This window comes from Punica granatum, chromosome 7, assembly GCF_007655135.1.
Source record: "Punica granatum isolate Tunisia-2019 chromosome 7, ASM765513v2, whole genome shotgun sequence".
NCBI lineage: Eukaryota > Viridiplantae > Streptophyta > Magnoliopsida > Myrtales > Lythraceae > Punica > Punica granatum.
The window spans coordinates 21,415,062-21,440,303 of NC_045133.1; the positions used below are offsets into that span (position 1 = coordinate 21,415,062).

General features: G+C 38.9%; 3 protein-coding genes across 5 annotated transcripts; 2 read left to right on the forward strand and 1 right to left on the reverse strand.

The window, feature by feature from the left end:
• Window positions 1–1,325: 1,325 nt before the first annotated feature.
• Window positions 1,326–3,261, forward strand: LOC116213224 (protein SHI RELATED SEQUENCE 1-like). The gene is made up of 2 exons (XM_031548089.1): window positions 1,326–2,077; window positions 2,424–3,261. Exons 1-2 carry the CDS (start codon window positions 1,456–1,458, stop codon window positions 2,807–2,809), a joined length of 1,008 nt encoding a protein of 335 aa, XP_031403949.1. The 5' UTR covers window positions 1,326–1,455; the 3' UTR covers window positions 2,810–3,261.
• Window positions 3,262–8,798: 5,537 nt separating this feature from the next.
• On the forward strand, window positions 8,799–15,097 carry LOC116213631 (V-type proton ATPase subunit a3-like). 3 transcript variants are annotated; one of them, XM_031548650.1, is made up of 18 exons: window positions 8,799–9,100; window positions 9,655–9,699; window positions 9,843–9,965; window positions 10,051–10,158; window positions 10,559–10,669; window positions 10,757–10,930; window positions 11,111–11,248; window positions 11,433–11,540; window positions 11,624–11,731; window positions 11,853–12,001; window positions 12,479–12,632; window positions 12,719–12,879; window positions 12,977–13,183; window positions 13,292–13,475; window positions 13,566–13,649; window positions 13,761–13,954; window positions 14,314–14,373; window positions 14,525–15,097. In XM_031548650.1, the coding sequence occupies exons 1-18, from the start codon at window positions 8,960–8,962 to the stop codon at window positions 14,727–14,729; spliced, it is 2,454 nt and encodes an 817-aa protein (XP_031404510.1). In that variant the 5' UTR covers window positions 8,799–8,959; the 3' UTR covers window positions 14,730–15,097. The 3 variants fall into 3 exon arrangements, with proteins under 3 accessions (XP_031404510.1, XP_031404511.1, XP_031404512.1); XM_031548651.1 differs by lacking the exons at window positions 8,799–9,100; window positions 9,655–9,699; window positions 9,843–9,965 and having other exon boundaries at window positions 10,508–10,669; XM_031548652.1 differs by lacking the exons at window positions 8,799–9,100; window positions 9,655–9,699; window positions 9,843–9,965 and having other exon boundaries at window positions 10,065–10,114.
• A 1,250-nt stretch (window positions 15,098–16,347) lies between these two features.
• Window positions 16,348–18,713, reverse strand: LOC116213632 (cysteine protease RD19A-like). Its single transcript, XM_031548653.1, has 4 exons — window positions 17,846–18,713; window positions 17,512–17,631; window positions 16,982–17,228; window positions 16,348–16,770 (listed from the first exon to the last, which is right to left on the reverse strand). Exons 1-4 carry the CDS (start codon window positions 18,317–18,319, stop codon window positions 16,493–16,495), a joined length of 1,119 nt encoding a protein of 372 aa, XP_031404513.1. The 5' UTR covers window positions 18,320–18,713; the 3' UTR covers window positions 16,348–16,492.
• Window positions 18,714–25,242: the final 6,529 nt, after the last annotated feature.

Consider the following 25,242-nt stretch of genomic DNA (forward strand, 5'->3'; position numbering starts at 1 on the left):
AACGACAATGTACTCTTGACAATCATAGATTCTCATAGAGTACTCTATCCGATGTGAACTACTTGGCACGCGTGATCAAGTTGTTAATATTCTCAAATTAAGTTTATCCCGCAAACAGGTTGATGATCCAGGATTTTAATTGAGGGCAGACGGAATGCTTGAGGCGGGGAATAGAGAGAGATGTAAATTCCGATTTAGGGTTGAGTATAAGTAATATCATTGAAAATTAAATAACAATATGTAAATTTCTTTTATAGCGTCAAAATTTCACGTAGGAAGTGAAGGCGACTACTCCCCTCAACTGGCCTCGGTTTAACCCTGCCCACAACTGGCCTCGGTTTAACCCTGCCCACAACGACTTGACCATCGACAGAAAGAGAGAGGAAAGTATAACTTTTATAAAGGAACCGAAGCCCATTAAAAGCACCTCGCTGCTGCTAGATCTAAGTCGAAGCCCGACCTGAGTAAGTGTTAGTTTAAGATTAGCATACTGCACTTTATATGAACCGACTTTATTGGGGAATTAAAGACCAATGGAACTTGGAAGCATCTCATTTTGTTAAATTTAAGCCCACACCTAATCGGAGATAAATATCGATCGCTCGATAGACTGAGGTCTTAACAAAGGAAAAGTAAAATACAAAGGGAGGGATAAGTGTTACTCATTCTTCACTTAACCGGACAATATTCAATCAAAACGCTTAAAAAATATAAACCTTATTTCACAATGGTTCTACGATATCTCACTTTTAGATATTTTAATTGATTCTTATTCATTTACAGTTAATGAGTAATACCCACTAAATATTTTCTCGGAATAACATTTTGCTTGTCTTAAATAAGAACAAGGGACCAGTGTGTGGTGTGTGCAGTGTTGCAAGTGCAATTACAGGTATTGGCGGCGTTTGCAGAGAGCTCTAATTTCGTGCCAAACAACCTCTGCATCGAACGGCGACCCGCACTTATTATCCTTAAGACACAAAGAAAAACCCTTCCCTCCCCCCATGCAGACATCCCCAATTGAAACCCCAACCCAACCCAACCCCTTCATCATCAATTAATTCCCTCTTCTTTTTTCTTTGGTTACAAATTAATTACCTCTTCTTCCTCTTCCCTTGTTTCTATCCATCTCTCCCTATAATTAATCCTTTTGCCCTTAAATAGAAAAGCTGCACCATAGCAATTACATCATCCCTCGCCCTAAGCTATATAATTTGTAGCTACGTCCTATAGCTCTTTTTATTTATTTAATTTAATTTTGATTTAGTTTTATTTTATATAAGTAACGCACCAAAATTGATTATAACCGAACCGGGACAGCAGGCTGTATGTAGGTTATATATCATTGATTGGCCCTGCCCTGACAATGGCGGGTTCCCTCTCAGAGCCGAGGATCATCAGTACAACGTCAGACCCGGTCTCAGCTTTTGCAACAGTTGACAAGAAGGAGAAGAAATGGCAGGTTTTTTCTTCCTAGGAGGACCACTCGCCAAGTTGCCACCACCCCACGAGGCCGCCGAGGCGATCAGCAGGGCAGGGTTTGAGCTGTCATGGCCACAGCATCAGCAGTGCTATAACAACACCGCCAACAACAACATCACTGACGACAACAACAACAACAAGAAGCTGATCAGCTCCGAGAGCGACGAGGGGGAGATCGGGAGCTTCACGCTCGGGGTGGGGCCGCCTCCGGACTTGGTCTTTGATGAGCGGCTGGGAGTGGGACTACTGACGACGACGGTGGCGGCATCGATGAGGGGATCGGGGCTCGGTGGAGGAGGGATGAACTGCCAGGACTGCGGGAACCAGGCCAAGAAGGACTGCCCCCACATGAGGTGCCGCACATGCTGTAAGAGCCGGGGGCTCACTTGCGAGACCCACGTCAAGAGCACCTGGGTCTCGGCGGGCAAGCGGCGTGAGAGGCAGCAGCAGCTCGCCACCATGCAAATAAGGGAGCAGGAGGAGCAACAGGGGTTTCGGATCGAGAACCCTAAGAGGTCGAGAGATCAACGTCCTAACAATGATAATCAGCTGGTTCTTCCTGCGTCAACCAGTATAATTCCCACCGCTACGGCAGGTATACCAACGTTCATTAATGGTCGATTCCTTGGCAAGTTAATTAGCCGGACGCAGAGTATAAGAGATCCAAGAAGAAAAGGCAAGGTAGATCAAACTTAAGAAAACCCTAATATAGTCGTAGCTGATTAACACAACACTTTCAGCAGTCAATCCATTCAAATGCTAAATTATGCACCGGCAATGCATTGCAAGTTTCTCACTACAATATCTCTCTTCTAGCCATGCTTTCGGATTATAACCCTTGGGATTGTTCATCCCCCTTATCTACGCAGCTTGATGTGTTTCACATTTTCAGATCCATCGATCTAATTATGGTTTCCAGCTTTAATTTTGTCCTCCACTAGGGTTTGAAGTGGCAGAGTTTCCAAATGAGCTGAACTCTTCCGCCCTTTTCCGGTGTGTGAGAGTGAGCAACATGGATGACTCGGACGAGGAGTACTACGCGTACCAAACCGCCATGAACATAGGAGGGCATGTCTTCAAAGGAATCCTCTACGATCAAGGCCTCGACAATGCTTATCCTGTGACAGGTGACAGTTCCGCTGGAGGTGGCAGCGGAGCTCAACCACTCAACTTTATCACCACAACCGCCACTAACTCTGCCACTGCCGCTGCCGCAGCCACCAGCAACCTGAATGTGAACACATTATCAGATCCCTCACTAGTCTACCCAGCCCCACTCAATGCTTTCCTGGCCGGTACCCAATTTTTCCCACCTCCTAGGTCGTGAAAGCCTAAATGAGTTCAATTCATATCCCTACTGTTCTCGGGAGAAGTCCAGCCGATCTACACGAATTCCCAACTCATGAAAAATTATCAGGTACTTAAGTTAATAGTCCTACTTATGTAGTTGTGTGACTGATCATATATATGTATATTGAGATCAGAATATGAGAAACCTGGAAAGAGATCCAGCTAGTATGTTATGCACCATCTCTATGGAAGTAGCTGCTGATCATTTCGCCGAGTTATATAGATGGAAATAAAAGCATTGCATACTTCGTACATTGCTGCTGAGGATGACTTGATTCGAAAAATTGCCATTAGATTTTCGTTGTCGTGTGTTCTTAATTGATTGTTATGGTATATGCATGTATTGAGAGAGATGCAATGTAATATTGTTCTGGATATGCTTTACCTGAGCAATGAGCTTAATTTCATCAATAATCTCCGTTTGCCTTTCTTTCTCTTTTGTGGGATTGATAATGAAATTTACTTTTCGGTTGGTGTTGGACTCGAAAACCCCTTTTTCTCCCGTTTCTCCGTTCACTTGCCGGGGAAAACAAAATAATATATGCGTATATATAATATGCATATATTTATATATCTATAGCCTGTGTGGTATTCGTGATTGATTAAGACAAAGAATCAAAATCACCTCCTTTTCATCTTCCCTTTTCTCTCTTACTTTCTTTCATAGTACATATTAAATATTATGCGTATTTCTCCACCAAAAAAAATTATGTGTATTTCGCATTGTTGGCCAAGCTACAAGCTAGAGATCAGAATAATGTTCAACAATCGCGACAATATCGTACATCCTATCGAACTTTGTAATTAATAATAGAGGCTCCTTCTCCCTAACTAACAATTCATCTAATTTTGAGCTCTAATTTCTTGTAATACGAAAACAAGAGCTAGTCGTCATCAGAAAAGGCTGAACGGGTTGCGTTTGTCGAAAGAAGATTTTCAAGCTCTTTTGCATCCCTTTCTTTTGTAGCTTATTTTAAAATCCCATACAATTGTAACCGAAAAAAAAATTCATATAATTTTTCCTCCCCTTTCTTAACCATTTGTTTATGTCGATCCAATAGAGAGTTAAGGTTATAATTGAACATAGGGAGACGACAAAACAAAGAGATAAGGAAAGTTTTATTAGGGAAAACTGAACTTATAAAAATTTCTTGGTTCCAAAACGGTCGCAAATATGAACAAATTGAATTCTTTTTCTGACCTCTATTTTTTTTTTCATCGCTGAAGATCTACACTAAGCATGAAAACAATAGAGTGCTTGAGCTTCATACTTAATGTAATGAAACCATTAAAAATACGTACAATAATGTTCGCAATGTAATTTATCTTTACTCAAAATGTTCAATAAGCTATCGTGCTTGATTTCAATTTTTAGAGGAATTAAATTTATAACATTGTTCCCTAGTAACATGTTTCAATTAATTGAAGTCGCATGTTCTTAGCCCTGACCAAAAATTTGAAAGCCCTCAATCATGCATGAGGAGCGCATAGCAATCACAATTTAATGCTCTAGGGAATAAAGAGCATGTGCTGTATGCCTTATATAGGACGGGAATATGGTGATATGTAGGGTTTGAGAAGTTCAATATGTATATCGAATTAGTGACATCTATGGATAACCCGATTTGATACGTAGAAAGGAACATATCACGTTGAATAAGTTCCTAAATATGTATTGTACGTTTCTTAAAATTATGTTGATTGGAACACATTTACAGAAAGTTTTATTCTTTTATAGATAAACGAGTAGCAATTTCGTATACAGAAAAAGCTAACTAAGATATAGGTTCTTTTTCAAATTTTAGCAATCATCGTGAAATGTCTATCCGGCCATTGAGTGTACTTAGGAGTTTTTTTTTTTTTCTCCCGAAGGCATGATGTGACAGATTTTAGGCAGCCTATTCGATTAGGCTCGATCTATTTATACTTTAGTAGAATTTTTAGACGCTTTCGTAAAACTTTAATGTTTTATTGATCTTGAATGTGAAAGCGTAGAATTAATCAAAAAACTAAAAATAGTTAAGACTGATCCTCACTAATCATATCATCATCAGTCGTTTAATTGTTCAACATTGAAGCATCTCCCTCCTACTTCTTAACAATAAATATCGAGGAAATGGCAATTAGGCTGCTCAAAGTGCAAGAGGAGGCCCATGTAGTCAGGACACTGTGTAGATCCTTTTAGGATTATTGACGAACAGAGGAAGGATTTGATTTCTGCTAATCGTGCGGGCCGGCCAGGGTACCCTATATGGAAAACACTTGTCCAAGAGCGCTATCTATTTCCGACCTAAGTTGACAGTTTTGTCATTTGAAAAAAGGTCACCTCTTGGACAAAGAGGGTGAATGCAGTGACGCACATCTTTACTTATCAACAAATATGTTATATGTAACCGAAACAAACATGTTATATGTAACCGAAACAAATATGTTACATGTTCGATTTTCATAGTGGGATACTCATGACCTCTAATTGGCTATTAGAATTATTATTTCAGTGTATTAGATTCATGAATCTCTTTTGTAAAGAAAAGAAAGACACCTCTCCCTTTCTAATATAAGATTGAGTCTCGATATCCATTATATCCTCCTCTACGGGACGGAGATCTTGAGTCAGACTCTCAACTACAGAATCGCTAATAGAATTAGAGGGGTAGCGACTACCAATCGCACTGTCCGATGCTGAAGCTTCCAATCGTGAAACATGCATAGTAAGGTGAAATCGGCTGTTATGTCCCAACTTAGCCCTCCAACATTTAAGTCTAAAAATGCTGAAAATCGATTGAACTTTTAGGACTACTTTTAGAAATGAAAAATTGTTAGAACTGACTATACCTCGATTTATGCATGGCAGTTCTGAAGGCTAAATCAAAGCGATGAACGTTTCCATACACTTTTACACGTACGGAATCTCTTACCTAGCTAGATTGACGTCGTTTGATACTTATAATTGTGTAATACATGTATAACGAATATCGTTCTGTCACACCTTGCGCATGTTATTCACATGCCAAGGAGTGGCATTGTTATCGTTCCTCAGCAATGCTTAGACGGAAATAGAGTTGAAAAGAGTTTCTCATACAGTGTGAGAATTATGATCAGCTCTGAAAGATAAAAAGTCTTTTATCATCTTTTTATATCATTATATCTCTCATACGTGTACAAATAGTGTCCGTAATAAGTAACAAATTGAACGATAATTCGAATAACAAGTTAGATAAATTGAATACTATAAAATTAAATGAATTTTACTAGTATAAGAACTTGGAAATTCAAACCAATACAAAGACAAAACTGGAAGATCGGAAGACACGAGAAAACCGAGTCATGTGTTTCACACAAATCCCTTGAAACAAATTCGTCCCCTCAGGGCGTGCTCGAGGTCACGTGGGCATCTATTTCCTAGGATAAAACGGCATCGAGTGCAACTCGCAGCACGAGCTATCCGCACCCCAGCGAACCACAAAACGAAGTTGAACACTCTAACTTAACTATGCAATTCTCTTCTCTTCAAAAAATGAGGGGGATTTATAATTTATAGACAATCGATCAATGGATATATGCTATTGATGATGGTTATAGAATTGATAGTGTCCTTTCAATTCCGTGCAATTGATGGTGCTGTTCAATTCATAACAATTGATGGTATCCAATACAAATTCCACAAACCACCATTCAATACATTGATTTCATTAATGAGAAATAATTTCTCATTCACCAATGCCATAATTTTCCAACAATCCCAATAACAAGTTGGATAAATAGAATGCTATAAAATTAAATGAATTTCACTAGTATAAAAACTTGAAAATTCAAACTGATACAAAGATGAAACTGAAAGATCGGAAGACACGAGAAAGCCGAGTCATGTGTTTTACACAAACCCCTTGAAACAGATTCGTTCCCTCAAGACGTGCTCGAGGTCACGTGGGCGTCTGTTTCCTAGGATAAAACGACATCGAGTGCAACTAGTAGTACGAGCTATCCGCACCCCAGTGAACCACAAAATGAAGTTGAATACTCTCACTTAATTATGCAATTCTCTTCTCTTCAAAAAATGAGGGGAATTTACAATTTATAGACAATCGATCTATGAATACATGCTATTGATGATGATTATATAATTGATAGTGTCCTTTTAATTCCTTGCAATTGATAGTGTCGTTCAATTCATAACAATTGATGGCGTCCTTTCAATTTCAAGAATTGATGGTGTCCAATACAAATTTCACAAATCACCATTCAATTCATTTATTTCATTAATGAGAAACAATTTCTCATTCACCAATGCCATAATTTTCCAACAATACGCACCGGCGTTCTCAACTAGAGTGGTAGCCCGTAACGAGATGCCCACCCCTTGGATCTGCACTCTTTCTCTGTCTTCGCGAGAAAAGAGAAAGTGGAGTCAACTCTATGCGGTGGTGACCTCAACACTAGCCACCAACGTCCAAACAAGGTCGCCGGCAACCTCGATCAAGGCAGTGCTAGCCGATACCGAAGCTACCACCGTCCCTCTCCCTCCTACTTTGTTTGACATTTTTTGTCCATTTTTTCTTTAATTTTCATTTACCTTTTAATTGTGAGAAGTGATATATAAAAGTCCTAATTAGAAAACTTCTGCGCCTTTAAGTAAATACAACATCAGTAAATTAAGTGTGTGTGTATATATATATATATATATATATATATATTTCCGGGCAATTGCCTCGTTGCTCCGAAAAAAGGGTATATATTTTTTCCCAATCAAAACAAAATTAAATTATTTAATTAAGCACCTATATTTTTAAGCACTTTCAACTATAAGTCCTAAATTTTCAACGCTTAATAGAACCCCAAACAGATTTAGTCTCCGGTATGTCATTTCAAATTCCAAATTGATTTGGAAAATCAGGCAAAATATATAGAAAGGAAATGGAATAGAATCGCTTGCAGAATGGCTTCCTTTACCCGGAGCAGAATCAAAGGGGCCCACCATCACCCTGCCATTGTCAAGTAAGGATGGGCATGAGACGTGATGATTCGATTTTAGGTGTTAACTGTACCAGTCCTGAATTTTCAGGAATGAAATTTTCCTAACCGAAATCGATCCCTTAACTATATTACAATAGTAAATCTGTTCCCAAAAATAACTATTTTTTCGGTTCGATTAACCAAACCATCCCGAATTAAGAAAATTAACATTAAAGTTCTAATTTATAAAGTCTAATTGTTCAACAAAAGTGTAATCAACACTAAATAAAGCATAAAAAATAAAAAATAAAAATGCACGTTTATATACTAATCAAATTTTTACGAAGTTCTAATTACACAAAAATCTCAAAATTCCCATCATTACTTAACAACTCTCAATCTTCTACATAATGACTAAATGATTTTTGAGATTTCCTTTTGAAATTTTTCTTAAGAAAAAGAAAAAAAAATATTTAAACTCAAATCTATAAATAAATATAATAAAATATAATTTATACATTTTTATATATATTAGGGACAGGATGTCAGCCACTGTTTTTGAAACTAAAAACCACCGTACCCATTCCAAAACCAAATGATTTGAGAATTTTAAAAACTGAATTTTTTTTCGAAACTGAATAATCCGATTATTTTTCGGTTCGAAACGGAACTATTATCTGGAGCGTTTGGCTGATGGTTATTTTTGCCCAGCCCAATTGCCAAGTTGGTGCATTGCATGATGCGGCCCCGAGCTTCAGGGCTTACATGCTCCCGGAGCATAAGACGATGAGGTCGCACCGAAAGCGACACGACTTTGACCGACCGAGACGTCCAAGCAGACGACTGGACGTTAAAGAACGGACGCTAACCGACCGCTGACCCCACCATCCACCAAAACGACAGCGTTCCCTTCACTTTCCCTCGCACGCCAAGAATCATCCTCGCCTCCACCCCGCCCCCCCCCCCCCCCCCCCCCCCCCCCCCCCCCCCCCCCCCCAAAGAAACAAATAATTAAAAAAAACATAAAAAATAAAAAAACAACCTTTTGACAGTTAAACCATCAGAAAAACGCACCCTCTGCTCACCGGCGACAACTTCCTCCGGCCCAAGCACACCGTGTTCTGGCATTGCATTGTGAGTTGTTCTACTCTCGGATCCGCAGAGGTTTTTGGGGATGGGCGACGGAGGATGCTGCCAGACGATGGATCTGCTGCGGTCCGAGCCGATGCAGTTGGCACAGCTCATCATCCCGATCGAGTCGGCTCACTGCGCCGTCTCCTACCTCGGCGACCTTGGTCTCTTCCAATTCAAAGATGTGAGCGCGCTCTACAATTCGTAACTCTTCCTTTATTGTTGCTCAACTGCCGTTTGTAGAATCTTCTCCGTGAGCATTTGATTCTTTTCATATGCTGTCTCGATTTGATCGGAGTTTGGGACCGTGGTGCATACGACTGTTTATATTTTGGAATTTCTTGTTTGCTGACAGAAAAAGTATGAAATCGTAGCAATTGATTTGGCAGTGCTTGTCCTGAACTCCTATACCGACGGAGAAGTTGTCGGACAATGTTAGCAAACCGTAATTTTTTTTTTTTGAGACAGTGCTGACATCAATGTCAAAGGAGAAATCTTGAGATACGGTTTTCGTTTAGGCCTTTCGTATGTGGTACTTACATTACATGAGCCAAAGTTTCGGAGTGTCCTTGAATTTATTGCGCTAGTAGTTTGAGCTGTAGCAGCTAAGGTTCGGACTTTGAGACACTAATGCAGTTCTCTTTACTAAATTGAGCTCATCTTCTTGCTTTCTGATGGTAATACGAATGAGATATTTGTGGCCACATTCTCTAAAATGACTGTCTGTTGTTTGTTCAGCTTAATGCAGACAAAAGCCCATTCCAGCGGACGTATGCCGCACAGGTATTTTTGTTGTCATCTCTCATCATCACATCCTATACTACTAAAACATTTTCTTGCTTGTATGGGGAGACGTGTATACACTTACTGCCGTGCATTAATCCTTCCAATAACATGCATCCCTATGCCTGTATTTGATGATATAGATGAAAAGGTGCGGAGAAATGGCTCGCAAGTTACGGTTCTTTAGAGAACAAATGAAAAAGGAAGGATTATTACCCTCCACAAAATCTTATAGGAGCAATGATTTAGATATGGATATGTTGGAGGTAGGTTGGTTTCTTGGATTTTAATATGGTTCAGAAACATCTTATACTGTTTTGCTTATGTCGGTTTTCATTGGGAGATGTCCAGGCAAAACTTGGGGAGCTTGAGACAGAGCTGATTGAGATCAACGCAAACAGTGAAAAGCTACAAAGTACTTACGCTGAGCTCTTAGAATACAAGATTGTGCTGCAAAAGGTTCCTCGTAACACCAATTTCTAGCTTATGCTTTTGCATGATTGCATCATTGATCACCAAAGAATCGAATTGCTGAAGACCTCATCATTTTGCACTTTAACCCCGTTAACTCTGTTTTTGGATCCGGATCTTGATCGTTAATTTTTCAAGCTCCTAATTGGACGTTTATAAACATACTCGTCAGTCTTCCCTAGAGATGTTGCTACAGCATGCACTCTCTCTCTATTATCTACTTTAGTTATTCATTTTCAGGGGCATAAGTTATCTTTTTGTATCATAGGATAGCTTAGTTTCTGTTTTTGTGCTGAATTTACCTCACCTCTGGGTGACTTTCTACTCTTCTTGCTAGATACCCATACAGGCTCGAGCACATGCTGATGCCGTTTTGTGATCCTATCAGGCTGGTGAATTCTTTCCTTTAGCTCAAAGAAGTGCTACAGCTCAACAAAGAGAATTTGAAGCACAGCATATGGGTGATGGATCCATTGACAGTCCTTTACTATTGGAGCAAGTAACGTTGTGTGCTTTCTATACTTTTATTTCCTTGAATCTTTGCTTGTATTGTATTCACACTTAGGATTTTTGAACCTTCTTGTAGGAAATGATAACAGATCCATCAAAGCAAGTCAAGTTGGGTTCTTTCACTGGCCTGGTGCCAAGAGAGAAATCTATTGCTTTTGAGAGGATTTTGTTTCGTGCAACCAGGGGTAATGTGTTTTTGAAGCAAGCCGTGATTGAAGATCCAGTTATAGATCCTATCTCTGGAGAGAAGGTCAGTTCTTGTAGCTTTTATATGTGACTTGTTGAAAGTTTAAAGGCTGAATCTCTTTCTTCTATGTTTTGCTATGATGGTAACATACATGCCTCCTATTCTAGCTGCAAGATGGTTTGTCTTATGGATTAACACTATAGACCCATCTTTTGGCTCAACCGATCAGTACTTATTTTGCAGGTTGATAAAAATGTGTTTGTTATCTTCTACTCTGGTGAGCGAACAAAGAATAAAATTCTAAAAATTTGTGAAGCATTTAGAGCAAATAGGTATCCTGTTGCTGATGACATGGCCAGGCAATATCAGATGATAAGAGAGGTAACACCCCACTGCTTTTGTGTCATAGGTTTGCGTTACATGAACTGAATTTGATGTATATATTATTTCAATAAACTTCCTAATGTGAAAATTACAAAGTTTCTGTGTGCCTGAGGAAGTCATTTATAAGTGGCTAAATAAGTTGCAGACTTTCCATCTGAATTTGTAAATGTGCAATTTGTAGGTGTCAGAAAAACTTTCAGAGTTGAAGACCACTATAGATGTGGGACTGTTGCACCGGGCAAATATGTTGCAGACAATCGGAAGCCAATTTGAGCTCTGGAACATTATGGTTATTCTAACATATTTAATCAATATTTTGCTCAAGTGTACTTGTGTCTGTCTGTTCAGATTTCGTTTCTGGTCAATGTTCAGGTGAAGAAAGAAAAATACATCTACCATGTGTTGAATATGCTCAGCTTTGATGTGACAAAGAAGTGTCTAGTGGCAGAAGGTTGGTGTCCGGTTTTTGCCACTAGTCAGGTATGTTGCTACTATCAGCTCTAGGAAATCTTCTTTTGGTCTACTTCTCATACTTGCTTTCAAGATTATATATCTCATGCCCTTGAGTTTTGCCTTATTCATCTGCAATTATATTTGTTAGATCCAAAAAGTGCTGCAGCGGGCAACTCTTGACTGCAATTCACAAGTTGGAGCAATTTTCCATGTTTTGCACACAGAGGAATTTCCTCCTACGTATTTCCGCACAAACAAATTTACCAATGCTTTTCAAGAAATTGTGGATGCATACGGGTGAGTGATTTCCCATAAGTTCGACCACCAGTGGTCGACAGAATTTTTAATAGGTTCCATTTTGCATATGGTTTTGTCTATCCAGTGTTTTTCCTATTTGTTCAGTTAGTAGTTTATTTTTCGAATTGATCAAACTAAGGATTGGTTCTTGCACTAGGCGAGGTCTCTCTATCTAGGACAAACGAAAACTAAGCATCAACTTTTGAACTGTGCTTATGCTGTTGAAGAATCTAAATTTTGACACCATAATTGTTGGATCCTTGTCCAAGAATAGGGAAATTATTAGTATAGTTTTCTATGCTGATGTTGCATTTGGATTTGTGATGTCACCCATGGGTTTGCATGCTACATAGCATGGCCATCGTTAGAGGGTTTCTGTTCTTCTGACTTGATTTGTTTTATTTTGTATTTTTATCTATTTTTATTTGCTATATATATATATATATTCCAGTAATATAAGTTTCAATATGTTCACAGAGTGGCGAAGTATCAAGAAGCAAATCCTGGGGTTTACACGATTATTACATTTCCTTTTCTTTTTGCTGTGATGTTTGGTGACTGGGGCCACGGAATATGCTTGTTATTGGCAACATTATATTTCGTGATGCAGGAAAAGAAGTTCTCCGGACAGGTACCTGCCACTTGTCTTCTGATTCACTCTTATAAGCTCCCTTCCTTTGCACTTTGCTTCATTTGGCTTGGTTTTGTGAACTGCAGAAGCTTGGGGACATCACAGAGATGATTTTTGGTGGGCGTTATATCATCATGATGATGGCAGTGTTCTCAATTTATACAGGCTTCATATATAACGAATTCTTTTCTGTTCCATTTGAACTATTTGGGCCTTCTGCCTACCAATGTAAACAGCTTTCCTGCAGGTACTAAAAAATACACTTTCTGCTGCAGAGATTCCCCCCCCCCCCCCCCCCCCCCCCCTGTAGAACCATCTTATCAACTAACACTGTTTTCTTTCAGGGATGCAACTACATCGGGTTTGGTTAAGGTTGGCCCCACTTATCCGTTTGGAGTAGATCCTAAGTGGCACGGCACTCGTACTGAGCTTCCATTTCTCAATTCACTGAAAATGAAAATGTCCATCTTACTGGGAGTAGCCCAGATGAATCTCGGGATTGTGCTGAGCTACTACAATGCAAAATTCTTCAAAAATGATTTGAATATCTGGTGAGGTCTATCACCGTATGTGATCTTTAGATGCTATCATGAATATTTTTCTCTTACATGAGAAACTTCCACTTCCCTAAACCTCTGAGTGATCATCTCTTGCTTTAGGTACCAATTTGTCCCACAGATGATATTCTTGAACAGCCTGTTTGGCTACCTCTCGCTCCTTATAATCATCAAATGGTGCACAGGGTCACAAGCTGATTTATATCATGTAATGATATATATGTTCCTGAGTCCTACTGATGACCTCAGGGAGAATCAGCTGTTCGTGGGCCAGAAATTCCTGCAGGTTTGTTATTATTGCATTCCCTTGACTTCAAACTCGAGAGAATTCCATTATATGAAATGTACTGATGAGCCTTAATTTTTTGGCTCCCAGATTATATTGCTTTTGTTGGCTATTGCTGCAGTACCCTGGATGCTATTCCCAAAGCCTTTTCTATTGAAGAAGCAACATGAGGAAGTATGCTTGGAGTATTTGCTCCTTATTATATGACATTGATATCTCTCATGTCAAGAATTATTTTCCTTTATATGATTAAAGTAGTTACCTAATGCTTGGTTTTTGTATCAGAGGCATCAAGGTCGATCCTATGCACTGCTACATAATATTGACGACCCTCTTGAAACAGACCTTCACGAGGATTCTCATGACCATAAGGAGTTTGAGTTTGGCGAGGTCATCGTGCACCAACTTATTCATACTATAGAATTTGTTCTTGGTGCTGTCTCAAATACAGCCTCATATCTACGGCTGTGGGCCCTCAGGTATTTGGTTTTGTTCAAACTTCGATTTATTCCATGTTGCATCCCAGCTCAAACAGAGCACATCATATAGAATGTAGAGATTTTTTTTAAAAAAAAAAATTTTTTGGTTCATAACGAAGTTTACAATCACAGTACTGTCAAATAAGTCAATTATTGGCTTATTCAATGTTTACATTATTTAATCCCATCATTCTCATCATATCTACTGTGTTGGAAACCCTTTTGAACTATCTATAGATGAATGCTTGCAGATTCGATATCATAGTATGCTGCATTTTTCATTGTTCAGGATAATGTTTCTTGAGATAATACTGTCAATGCTACAACCTGAGGCCATTTAATTTCTTTGAATTTTACAGCCTGGCCCATTCCGAGTTGTCGAGTGTGTTTTACGATAAAGTCTTACTTCTTGCCTGGGGGTAAGTTTTGCAACCATTTTCTTTAACCTTTTTCTCTTCTGGAGGATCATAGGTTCGTTGAGTCACTTATTGCTTTATGCGATAAGTTGTATGCATGTCATGCAAGAGGAAGAAAAGAACTGTACTGATGCCCTTTTATCACATAACCCAGGTTTAACAGTATCATCGTACTTATCGTCGGCATCATCATATTTGTTTGTGCAACTGTTGGTGTGCTCCTTGTAATGGAGACCTTGAGTGCTTTCCTACATGCTCTGCGACTCCACTGGGTTGAGTTCCAGAATAAATTCTATGAAGGAGACGGATATAAGTTCTTTCCCTTCTCATTCACATCCATTCAGGACGACGAAGAATGATAGAATCAGCCTACACTCAGTAATTATATGTGTATATGTATATCAATACATTCATTTCAGCATTGTTAGGTATTCCAGGGAAGCTCATGAAATCCAGTCCTCCAAGAAGAGCAGCTTTAGGTGATTGTTTTGCCCCCGACAGAGTCATTTAGTCATCCCTTTCCCACTTATTCTTTTGGCATGTGATTCATCGAATGTACAATTCATGGGGCCATAGAGAAATCTGTGATTGTTTAATTTTGATGCAGAAGTTTACGCTTAGGAGTTTGTAGTTGATTGTGGATTTGGAACAATATATCACGACTGATGTAGTCGGAGATGTTTAAGTGCCGACAAATTCAATAAAGATTTGTTTCTTTCTTCAGATATCCTCAGTTCCGTGATTTGCTGTTTGATAACTTAGTGTCGAGACTATGGACTCATTTATAGTGTTTCATTGTATATCATAACATCGTGGTACTGGTAGACATGTTCTGAGATTATGAACTCAACTATCAAACAGCTGCACATATATTCCCAGCTAACGAGTAGTTGCTTCTTGATCATTTGCTGAAGTTCTCCGTTGCTTTATCGACAGAAACCTAGAACCTTCCGACTCCGAGGCTATACGAAGATTAGATAAACCAGATGAATTGAGACATTTGAAGTACACATACAACCTATTATTATTATTACAGCTTTCGTTTTGTCTTCAATTTCAGTACCACACTCGAATATAAATTTACATTACCATAATTATCCTGTTTGCAATAGCATTTACAGAACAAAGCTTCAAACTCTACACTTCCAGTACCCACATAGCCACGCTTCTCAGTCAGAGCAGTTGCCCTTCCATGGCGTGGTTTGGAAGTGCCTTTCTTGCTGGTAGTGTTTGATGAATTATTTCAAAATCATGATTTTGTTGATTTTAGCAGTAGGGAATGTGATTATCTCCAACATGTTAATAGGCACTTATAAAAACTGTTTCTGCTTATTCATTTTAATTTTAGCAGTTTCGAATTGTTTCATCTCAAAATCTTTTGTTTATTTTGAAATCAACACACTCTCTCTCTCCCCCTCTCGCACTGTTTAGCACTCCCGATGACCACCGAAGCAGTTTGACGGACGCCCTGCGGCGACATTGACGGCAACTGACCACAAACAGCCCTACTTTGATTGGAAATCAAAATTAGTGCATTCACTGAAATTAGTGCAGTTCAATTTGATGTTACAATTGGAAATACCTCTTTAATTTGTGTAGCATTCCCTTGCTAATTGGTTGTTTGCTGTGTCGTCGAATATTCCGGCTTCATTAGTTCTGCCTTCGATAGAAGCACATCATTGTAGCCTCTATTGAGGTAAGCTCCTCCATTCAATGTCCACTTTAATCCTCAATTAGCATGCATGGCTTTTCATATGATTAGTTATCATTAATTTCATGAAAGTCTTCCGCTGCTTCTGATGATTTACATCCATGTTCCCATGGATTCTCAGTTTGCTTGATGGAGAAGATAAGATTATTGATCATTTCGTTTAGTTGCATGCGCATCAACTAATTCATCACCTTTGCCTCTGTTGTGCAGCAACCTCAACGACTTCTCTGGATAAGAAACGGTGGATATAAACCGGATGACCGAGACACACTTAAACTACACATAGAACCTATTATTACGGCTTCTGGTTTGATTTCAATTACAATAAGGCTTCTGTTTGCAATAAGCATTTTAAAGTACAAAGCTTCAACCTGTACGGCGGAAGCTTAACTAAGGCTACAATCATAAGCATCACTGAGTGCGGGTAACTATAGATCCTACCATCGATACCATCGAGTCCACCCCGCAGATATTACGGCCCCTGCAGATCTTGTAGTACCCGTTCTCTCCCCAGTTCTCCCCCCACGAGTTCTTGATGATCCAGTAGGGCTTCTCCTTGAACCTGATGGGAGCATACCCTGCAGCCCCATACCCCACCAGGAGGACTCCATGATCGAGATGCTTCGAGCAGATGTATGGACAGGAAACCCCTTTAACATAAGTCTGCATGTAAACGGCATTGATGCCCACTGCACCAAGAAAGAGCCATGGAATAGTTATAATGTGTAACTAATTAACTCATTCGATTACGCAGATCTTTCACTTCCAGACTATTTAAAATTTCTCACAGTAAACTGCAATTAAACCGTCTCGTTGGGCCTTGCAGATTATATGACTAATGATTTCAGGAACACCAATAAGTAAAGTGAAGATGTGACCAGATAAGGAGCAGTTATCTACCGGCAAGAGGGCCATGCTTAACGAGATTAGCGGCAATCTGGTCTTCATCCAGCAAAATGACACTGAAGTTGGACACCGAAGCAGCAATTTTGGTCTTGTCGAACTTGCAGGGGCCACGATCAGTCCCAGTGTAGGGATAATCTTCCTCCCGCTGAAGTCCACCCGCCTGGAGAGTGTACTCAAAGGCAGTTGTCATCAGCCCACCGTTACACCCCGAATCACAAGCACCATATTCTTCTGGGTCACACTGCATTAAGGGTAAGACTGTGCGAATCATTAAGTTGCCTAGGGGATGGCTTACTACTGAAAGACGTCACAGCTTCAAGAGCAACTATGAGATGACCGTCCGAAGCTGAATACAAGAACCATCAATCAACTCTTATGCAAAAACGGATGCAGCTCATACAGTTGTGCGCACTATACTGATCAAAGTACCAAACTCACTAGTCACTACTGAAGTTGAAAATACTTAAGAAGTTCGATTAGGATAGATCGGAAAAGACATGTATCCGAAAATCATAGACACAAACCTCATGGTCACAATCAACAAGCTGCTGCTCACTGAGGCTCACGAGCTCCCCTGTCGCTAGATAGTGAGCTCCTTCCAGCGCCCCGGTCGCGCTAAACGACCAGCACGATCCACAAGACCCCTGTCAAACATCGAGAAAACTCAATCTTTAATTATCGGCACTATCAAACATGACTCTGAACTCATCTTCGAATTGTATCCGGTTTATCCCCGATTCATGTCACTGAAACAGAGCTGCCGAAATTCCGACAGTATCGAGAAAAGTTACTCTTTTTGCTCCGTCATCTCATGGTTTGCCCTGTAAAATGAATATGGAGTAGGAAGGAGTGCGGTACCTGGTCTTTGACGCCGGTGACGGCGCCGTGGTCGCGCCAGTCAAAGTCAGTGGGGAGGTCATCGGTGGGAAGGATCGGCGCCTTGCTGGCGTCGGCTGGGAGCTTGAGCCCCTTCAAGCCGAGGAACTTGCTCTGGAACTCCTCTGGAGTCAGGTCGGAGAACTTGGTGATTCCGTGGACGGCGGTGGGGTCAAGCTTCTGGTGGAGCTCCGCCCGGCGGAGGTTGGCCTTGAAGACCCCGAGCCGGTAGTCGTGCTCCTCCTGGGAGGCGTAGGTCTTCCCGAACTGGAGCTTGAATCTGGAGAACCGGAGCTCGGCGTCGAGTAGGCCCGGGTCATCGGCGACGCCGCCTTCCTCGGACGAGGAGACGACCTGCCGGATCAAAGGGTCATCGGAGGTGGAATCATGCGTCGCGACGGCCAGGAGTGGGATTGCCAGGAGGAGAGCGGAGAGGAGAGAGAGACAGCGGCCCATGGTCGGAGAAACAGAGAGAGAGACGACGACGACGAGGAGATATTTCTGAACAGTGCACTGCTTGCGGTAAGCTTCCGAGAAGATGGTTGGAAAGCGGTCGGGGAGAGCCCGGCCACTGTGACTTCGACACGTGGCTGGTGCAGATACACGGTGTACCGTACGCCCGGAAGATGATGCTGTGGGACCCACTTAACAGTGCCTTGGCTGTCGGGGCGTCACCGCCGTGCCGCCTGCTGCTCTTTTACCGTTCGCAGCAGATTTATTGCGCTTGAAACAGATTGATTTTCTTTGATATAATCTCTGATATTATTCACCGAGAGTGTAACGATGACGTTCATTTCCTCCCGAAAATGAAACCCTTCGAATCCTGCGAATATCTCACATTTAATGGTTACTCTTCATCTTACTTTTAATTACAAGCCTCGAAATCTCGGAGGAAATAGCACCGCTCTTACGGTATCGGTGAATCCGACATTAAACATCTGCTATAAAATAAACGACGTGATAATATATTGGAAACTAGTGATTGGCTTTTTCCCCGTTAATCAGGCGTGCGGGACATATATTCTTGCTCGCAGAGCCAATGTGGTCGGGACACTATTATGATCAGTCAACGTCCATTGTCATTTATGAAAATTGGTTTTCCTTTTTAATGAGTTTGTCGGCATGTGTATAATTATATATATGCATTAAAAGAAAAATTAAATACTACGTAGGGGCCCCCAGCGGCACTAAATGGGGGCGAGAGGGACGAAAGGAGTATCTTTTTCAATATTTATGCACATAAAGTCGAACAACATTATCATCCGTACACGCAACTCTCCCATTTCCACGAAGTCAGAAATTTTGAAGGATTTGAGAATCTGACCCACCAATTGAATGCATATCAACTAGTGTGCGGGTCCAGGTATCTCGTATCTTCACGATACCCAGATCATATCTAATAAGTGATAAATTTTAAGATTTTGAAACTAGATTTTACTTTATTGAGTCATGAAATCGAAATCTACCCGAAATATGTATTATATCACAGGTTTCGAATACCCTTTTGGAAACGGTAAATTTTTGCGTCTCGCTAAATAAAATCGAAAATATCTCATCTATAATTAGTAATCAAGCAAAATAAAATGTCGACATACATTTAAATTTTTTAAAAAAAATTAGTGATCATATTTTTAAAATATAAGAATATCTGAATATAACTATATATATATATATATATATATATATATATAATGGGAAAATTATTATTCGGATTCGAGATTGATTTCGATTCCTATTCTGGATACTTTATATGTAAGAACCAGAGGAATTGGAATTTGTTTTCACCGATTCCTTATTTTAATACCCGGACATTACCTTATTTTCAATACGAACTACATCGATCCTATCATAACGAGTAGATTTCAACCGGTTCCGAATATACCCGGTATCCATGCACACCACTGAGATTAACTTCACTTTCCTCCTGCTTATTAAAAAAAAAAAAAGAAGAAGGAAAAATGCAATCTATCTTTTATTGACCCCCTAGTATTGATGGGACGACTCACGTTTCTTTGTGTGTGTAAGAGCAGAAATCCAACTATCCTAGTTAAGTGTTGCATGAGGAGGTGTATTTGTTGCATCTCGGGTGGAGCCATAGGCTCCTTACACCATAGGAATCCCACCCCCGACGTCCCCTTTTATGGAGTTTGCGTTACCACTTTCACGACAACTCTCAGATACTAGAGATCATTTATTAGGCATTGTTCATCGAAAAAGATTTATTAGCCCTTTGCAAGTTTGCCTTTTTTGATTCACCATAGATGTCAATGAATGGCTGAGCTACGGACCATGCTTGTGTCGATTTTACAAGTAAATCATAGCATGGTACATCGATGCACATTACCGGTCTGTCTGTGCCCTGCTAAATGCTAGGAAATGGCCTGACCTTTGCGATTCAACATGTGATTGTCTAACAATATCCTCCAAGTACGATCATCCGGCTGAGATTGGGGTGGAGAACTAAAACTCTTTTTGTTTTTCTTTTTTTTGGGGGGGGGGGAGGGAATTAAAGGGGAATATTGTTTAACCCCCAAAAGAATTAAGGGTGAGTATGGGCCAATGACAGTAATGGGCTTTTCACGAGCCCATGTTCTGGCCATATTTGGGCTAGTTCTTCTTCACAAATTATAATATAAGCCCAAAACATAATATCACGCACAAAGGACATAAACATAAAATCATTATTTTTGGGTCACTATGGTTTTGTATAATTAATTAGATCTTAGTTGATTCATTAGATTTTGATCCTCCATTAATCAAAACGTCCCTAGCCAACCTTATATACGTGCAAAGGAAATTCTCTATGCATATACCCGAACTTTGTCAATCAGGGATTATTGCTACTATTCACAGATCTATATATGGGTTATCAATTCTAACCCTTGCGGTGAGAGCTCATGAGAGCTCTCCATTCATTTATCAAAATGTTGCTACATATATATATATATATATATATTTTTTTTTTTTTTTTGTTTTTGAAATTCTTAACAAATAACACTAATGCAACATTTAGCGAAATAAAAACAAAATTGTTAAACGATTACACACAAATTATTAGCTACATTGAGGTATATTCCAAAGAAAAAAGAAGTAAAAAATCATATTAGCTAATTAAATATAAATTACGAGTTAATATATTGAATCTCCCCCAAATTCACAAAATTAACAAATAAAAAAAATTAACACTGAAAATCTTGACAAAAATTGAAATAAGAAGAGGTCGTGAGAATTTTCTATTCATTTGCTGAAATGCTTCCACAGTAAGCATTTTCTTCAATTCATGATTGGCCGTTCTTTTGATCCCATCACTAATATAGACCTACAATACTTTGAATTCCTAATAAAGACAATTAAAGTTGCATTTTTCAAATTGAGAAAAGAAGTTAATTAACCAATTATATAAAAATATGAACTTATATGTATTCTCCAAAGAAAAAATGAAATTACCAGACCAAATAATAAAAATCATATTTGCTAATTTAATATAAATTACATGAGTTAATTTATTATGATCTTTCCTACATTAAAAAAGAATATATAACACTTGTAAAAAGAGCGCAGTCAATCTTGATATAAAAACTAAAATAAAAAATTACTTACAAATAGATTATGTAAACGCCCGCGCTATTTCTTATCAATTTTGGGAGATGCCACAAAAGAGAGATTTCGTTTTTGTTGATATGTATATGTATAAACATAGTCGACTCCTAATCCTTAAGCTTGTAGTAACGTGTGGGATTCGATCTACTGGAGATTATATGTGGTCCGGAGACCGATTAGCTATGTCGAATCCAAAAATATTATTTCTTTTCATCATTATGCTCGTATTTGCCGCAAAATGTGGCCCAAGGGGACATTGACATATCATTAGAGATTCGCTCCAACGTTTCAATTAATGTACAGGATCATAAAAAGAAATGTCTCCGTCGATTTAAAATTGATTGATATATATAGTTTCTTTAGATGGCTAGATTCATATATAGTTATATTGTACTTGGGCTAGCTAGTCAACTAGTTAATTAGTTATGCATGGATTTATAGTACATACAAGACGTTTCATGCAGACACCACTAAATCTCTCTTCATTGAGTGGACGTTGAAAAATATATGTGCAATGCAATACAAACATATACATATATATATATATGTATGAGTATCTATACATCGTGCATTTTGCAGGGAACTAGCTCTTGTTGAGCTTGAATGGGCAATTTGACGTGTTGCCCAGGATATAATATCAAGTCATACATGCATAGATATATATATATATATATATGTATGTATATGTACATACATATACCAGCAATGCAAACAAGCGACGGACCATAACTTGGAGTGAGAAAAAAAAATAAATTTTCAGATTATAAAGGAGACTCAAGACATAGTACAATAAAAAAAATTCTAAATAACTAATAAAGGGACACGGATAGTCTCACTAGCTATCGAATCTGCGACATCTAGATCAACAGGTTGTAACTGCACCACTACTCTACTTACTCTTTTAATAGTGAGAAAGATTTTTGAGGGGGCAAATAGAAAAACTTTTTTTTTCGATTTAGGAAAGTGAACATAAGGAAATTTATCAAAATTTCAAGAATAATGTAGAAATTTTTTATATATCGAAAAGAATGTGTATGTTTTCTTAGAAAGTTCAAATTTTAGAAAGAGCGATTGTTCCGTCGGTCCATCCCAGCAGTCAAATGTGGCAGAGATTCAATCAGAAAATGATGGGAAATCTTTAAAACAACCACATAAGAATCTCTCTGTCCCCCCCTTTCAGAAAGAATTAGGGCAGAAGATATTATCTCTTTTTCTTTCCTTTTCCTTTATCCTTCCAAAAGCATATTTTGCTTTAAGATTCCATATGCTTTATGATTCCATTACCATCACAAGCTTATGGCTTGGGTCTGAATCTGATCTGCTTTATGGTAATGGGGAGCCAAGGGCACCCCATTTTTCTCAGAGGGCCCTTGTTATTGTTGGTGTCGTACGATTTATATGTCTAGGGTTTTGTATAACGGGAACTTTGTCCCTCCGGTGAATGTGGATGTATATTCCGAGAATCGATCGAGAACGACTGGCCAGTCATTAATTATATGATGGCCGGTTCTTCGTCGCGATGAAGCCGAGTTTGGCCTAGATATGAAGGAGGTAAATATGAATGACCCGGCGACCTACGATTATAAATTTGAGTTATAACTTCCGGCGAAACTACTCTTGGCTTCATGGCATATTTAGATATATTTCCTTTGTACGTAGCTGTAGATCCAACATCAGAGATCTTGAGAAAGAGTTCAATTGACAGATTCAGAAGTCATTTCGAACTTTTAATTGATCCACATATATATTGAGATCGGGAATCACTCAATGGAATTGGATTGGGAAATCTTCAATTGAGTAGAGAATAGAGAGATCGGAAGTAGGAAAGATATGTAGGGCAGACCTAAAATATATATTCAGGAAAGAAACTAACGGTCCGTTTGGATTCGGAGTTAAAGTCAACGAAATTTTAACTTTAACTTTAACTTTAATTGAGGAAGAAGACAAGGATTTGTGGGCCCACCATTTTGACTTTAAATAAAATAAATAGATGTAGTAGATAATTGTGTATAATGAGATTGTGTGTTTGAATAAGATATGGGACCCACCAGTTTGACTTTTCAAATGTGTGTTTTGTTGTGTAGTGTAGAGTTAAAGTTAAAGTTAAAATCATGGTGATTTTAACTTCAAATCCAAATAGGGCCTTAAATTGATTTACTCAATTTTCAAACAAGACATGAACTCAAAATAATTAAAAAAATGAGAAGACTGTCTTGTTTTCGTGAGCCAATCAGCTTGAAGTAATATTACTTTTGATTGGATAAAGTTTATTGTATCATCCAATTTTCATGTCAGATATAAGGTGTGAAATTGCTATTCACCAAGGGCACAAAGTTCTAGCTTATTCTAAAGAATCTAAACTCATATCGACTACACACGACTTCAATGATAGATTACTGTCGATTCAATTTAATTAAGGTTCCACGTGTCTCATGTATGAATTAAGATCTCATATTTATTATCATATGTTTTCACATCTGATCACATAAAGTTGTACATTATGTTTATCTCCTTCAAGTGGCGTCATAATCAAGGAAACAAATTGTCAAGAAAGCATATAGACGATGATATGTCCAAATCCCCACCACAGAGAACATGTGCATGCATGAGCATGAATTGGTACAGACCGTAATTCTCTTTTCCCGTTCTCCTCTTTATTGCGAAATTAGATTGCTCCACACTCAAATCGATCGTTAGAAACATTACATGAGCCCATCTTATCAAATTAGTGTGTTCAAATCGGTAGGGGCAAATTCAAAAAAGCAATTCTACCCATATAGCAACGTGTGAGAAAGCAACATTTCCTTCACCAAGTCCCTCTGTCTCAACTCTCATGGCCTCCTGTGATATGCCCAAAAGAGTCCACCCAAAAGCAAAAACGAAGACCGATATCGAATTCACATTGATTGATCGGTAGTGCCTAATTCATTTTTTGCTACCTATCCAAAAAGCTTGAAAGAAGCCAACTAACGCAAAGCTAAGAATATCTTTCCAAAATGAAGGGACAGGAAAGATTCCTAGTTAAAGCCTAGCTAAAACATGTTCCCGATGTAATATGTACACATATACATTAGTATATTAACTCGATGGGCTCTTTCATATACGTTGAGAGAGTTTTACCTCTTAATGGATTGACTCGGCTCAAACGGAATTATTCGGAGGCTATTGGATTTCCGCATACGATGGTGTATATCAAAAATATACTTTGCTATGCATTTATATACAATTTGATTCGATTGAAGACTCGTGCCGTAGTGTTTCGGTTTTCTATATTTATTTTACATTTGACTCTAGCATGGGTCAAGTCATGCATGGTGAGGTAGTGGACTCTTTGCAGTCGAGCACATTGTAGACTTTTGCTAGAAAAGAGAAAAGAAGGAGAAAAAAATCCTTAACAATATTCTCCAATCTTAGCCTTCCATTAGTTTGATCGATGACTAGGGCAATATATATATATATATGTGTGTGTGAGAGAGAGATAACGATGGGTGTTTAGATTCCATCCGACTATTTTTTACGTTTCATGTGAATACTTTGTATATTAAAGAGATAGATCAGTCCGACCATAAGACGTCTAAGTAACGCAATAGGGAGTCCTTTTTCCTGCATAGTTCAGGTTAAACATGAACTTTGTTCTCCTTGCTCAAGAAGATCGCCCCTTAGAGCATTAGGCCACTATTTTGGACTATCGTTTTTTTTTTTATAAGTTTTTATATATTTATGTATCTATGTATATGAATGTGTGCAATATAGGTTTGACACTGTTTGGATTGTAATCT

What these genes read in the sequence shown, in the direction of transcription:
- LOC116213224 (XM_031548089.1), top strand. Translation starts at nt 1,456, where the DNA reads ATGGCAGGTTTTTTCTTCCTAGGAGGACCACTCGCCAAGTTGCCACCA. An exon ending in AATTCCCACCGCTACGGCAG is followed by an intron (nt 2,078 to 2,423) that starts GTATACCAACGT and finishes GTCCTCCACTAG; the next exon opens with GGTTTGAAGTGGCAGAGTTT.
- LOC116213631 (XM_031548650.1), top strand. Translation starts at nt 8,960, where the DNA reads ATGGGCGACGGAGGATGCTGCCAGACGATGGATCTGCTGCGGTCCGAG. An exon ending in AAAAATGATTTGAATATCTG is followed by an intron (nt 13,184 to 13,291) that starts GTGAGGTCTATC and finishes CTCTTGCTTTAG; the next exon opens with GTACCAATTTGTCCCACAGA. An exon ending in TGGGCCAGAAATTCCTGCAG is followed by an intron (nt 13,476 to 13,565) that starts GTTTGTTATTAT and finishes TTTGGCTCCCAG; the next exon opens with ATTATATTGCTTTTGTTGGC.
- LOC116213632 (XM_031548653.1), bottom strand. Translation starts at nt 18,319, where the DNA reads ATGGGCCGCTGTCTCTCTCTCCTCTCCGCTCTCCTCCTGGCAATCCCA. An exon ending in TCACCGGCGTCAAAGACCAG is followed by an intron (nt 17,632 to 17,845) that starts GTACCGCACTCC and finishes GATGTTTGACAG; the next exon opens with GGGTCTTGTGGATCGTGCTG. An exon ending in TAAGCATGGCCCTCTTGCCG is followed by an intron (nt 16,771 to 16,981) that starts GTAGATAACTGC and finishes TTCTTGGTGCAG; the next exon opens with TGGGCATCAATGCCGTTTAC.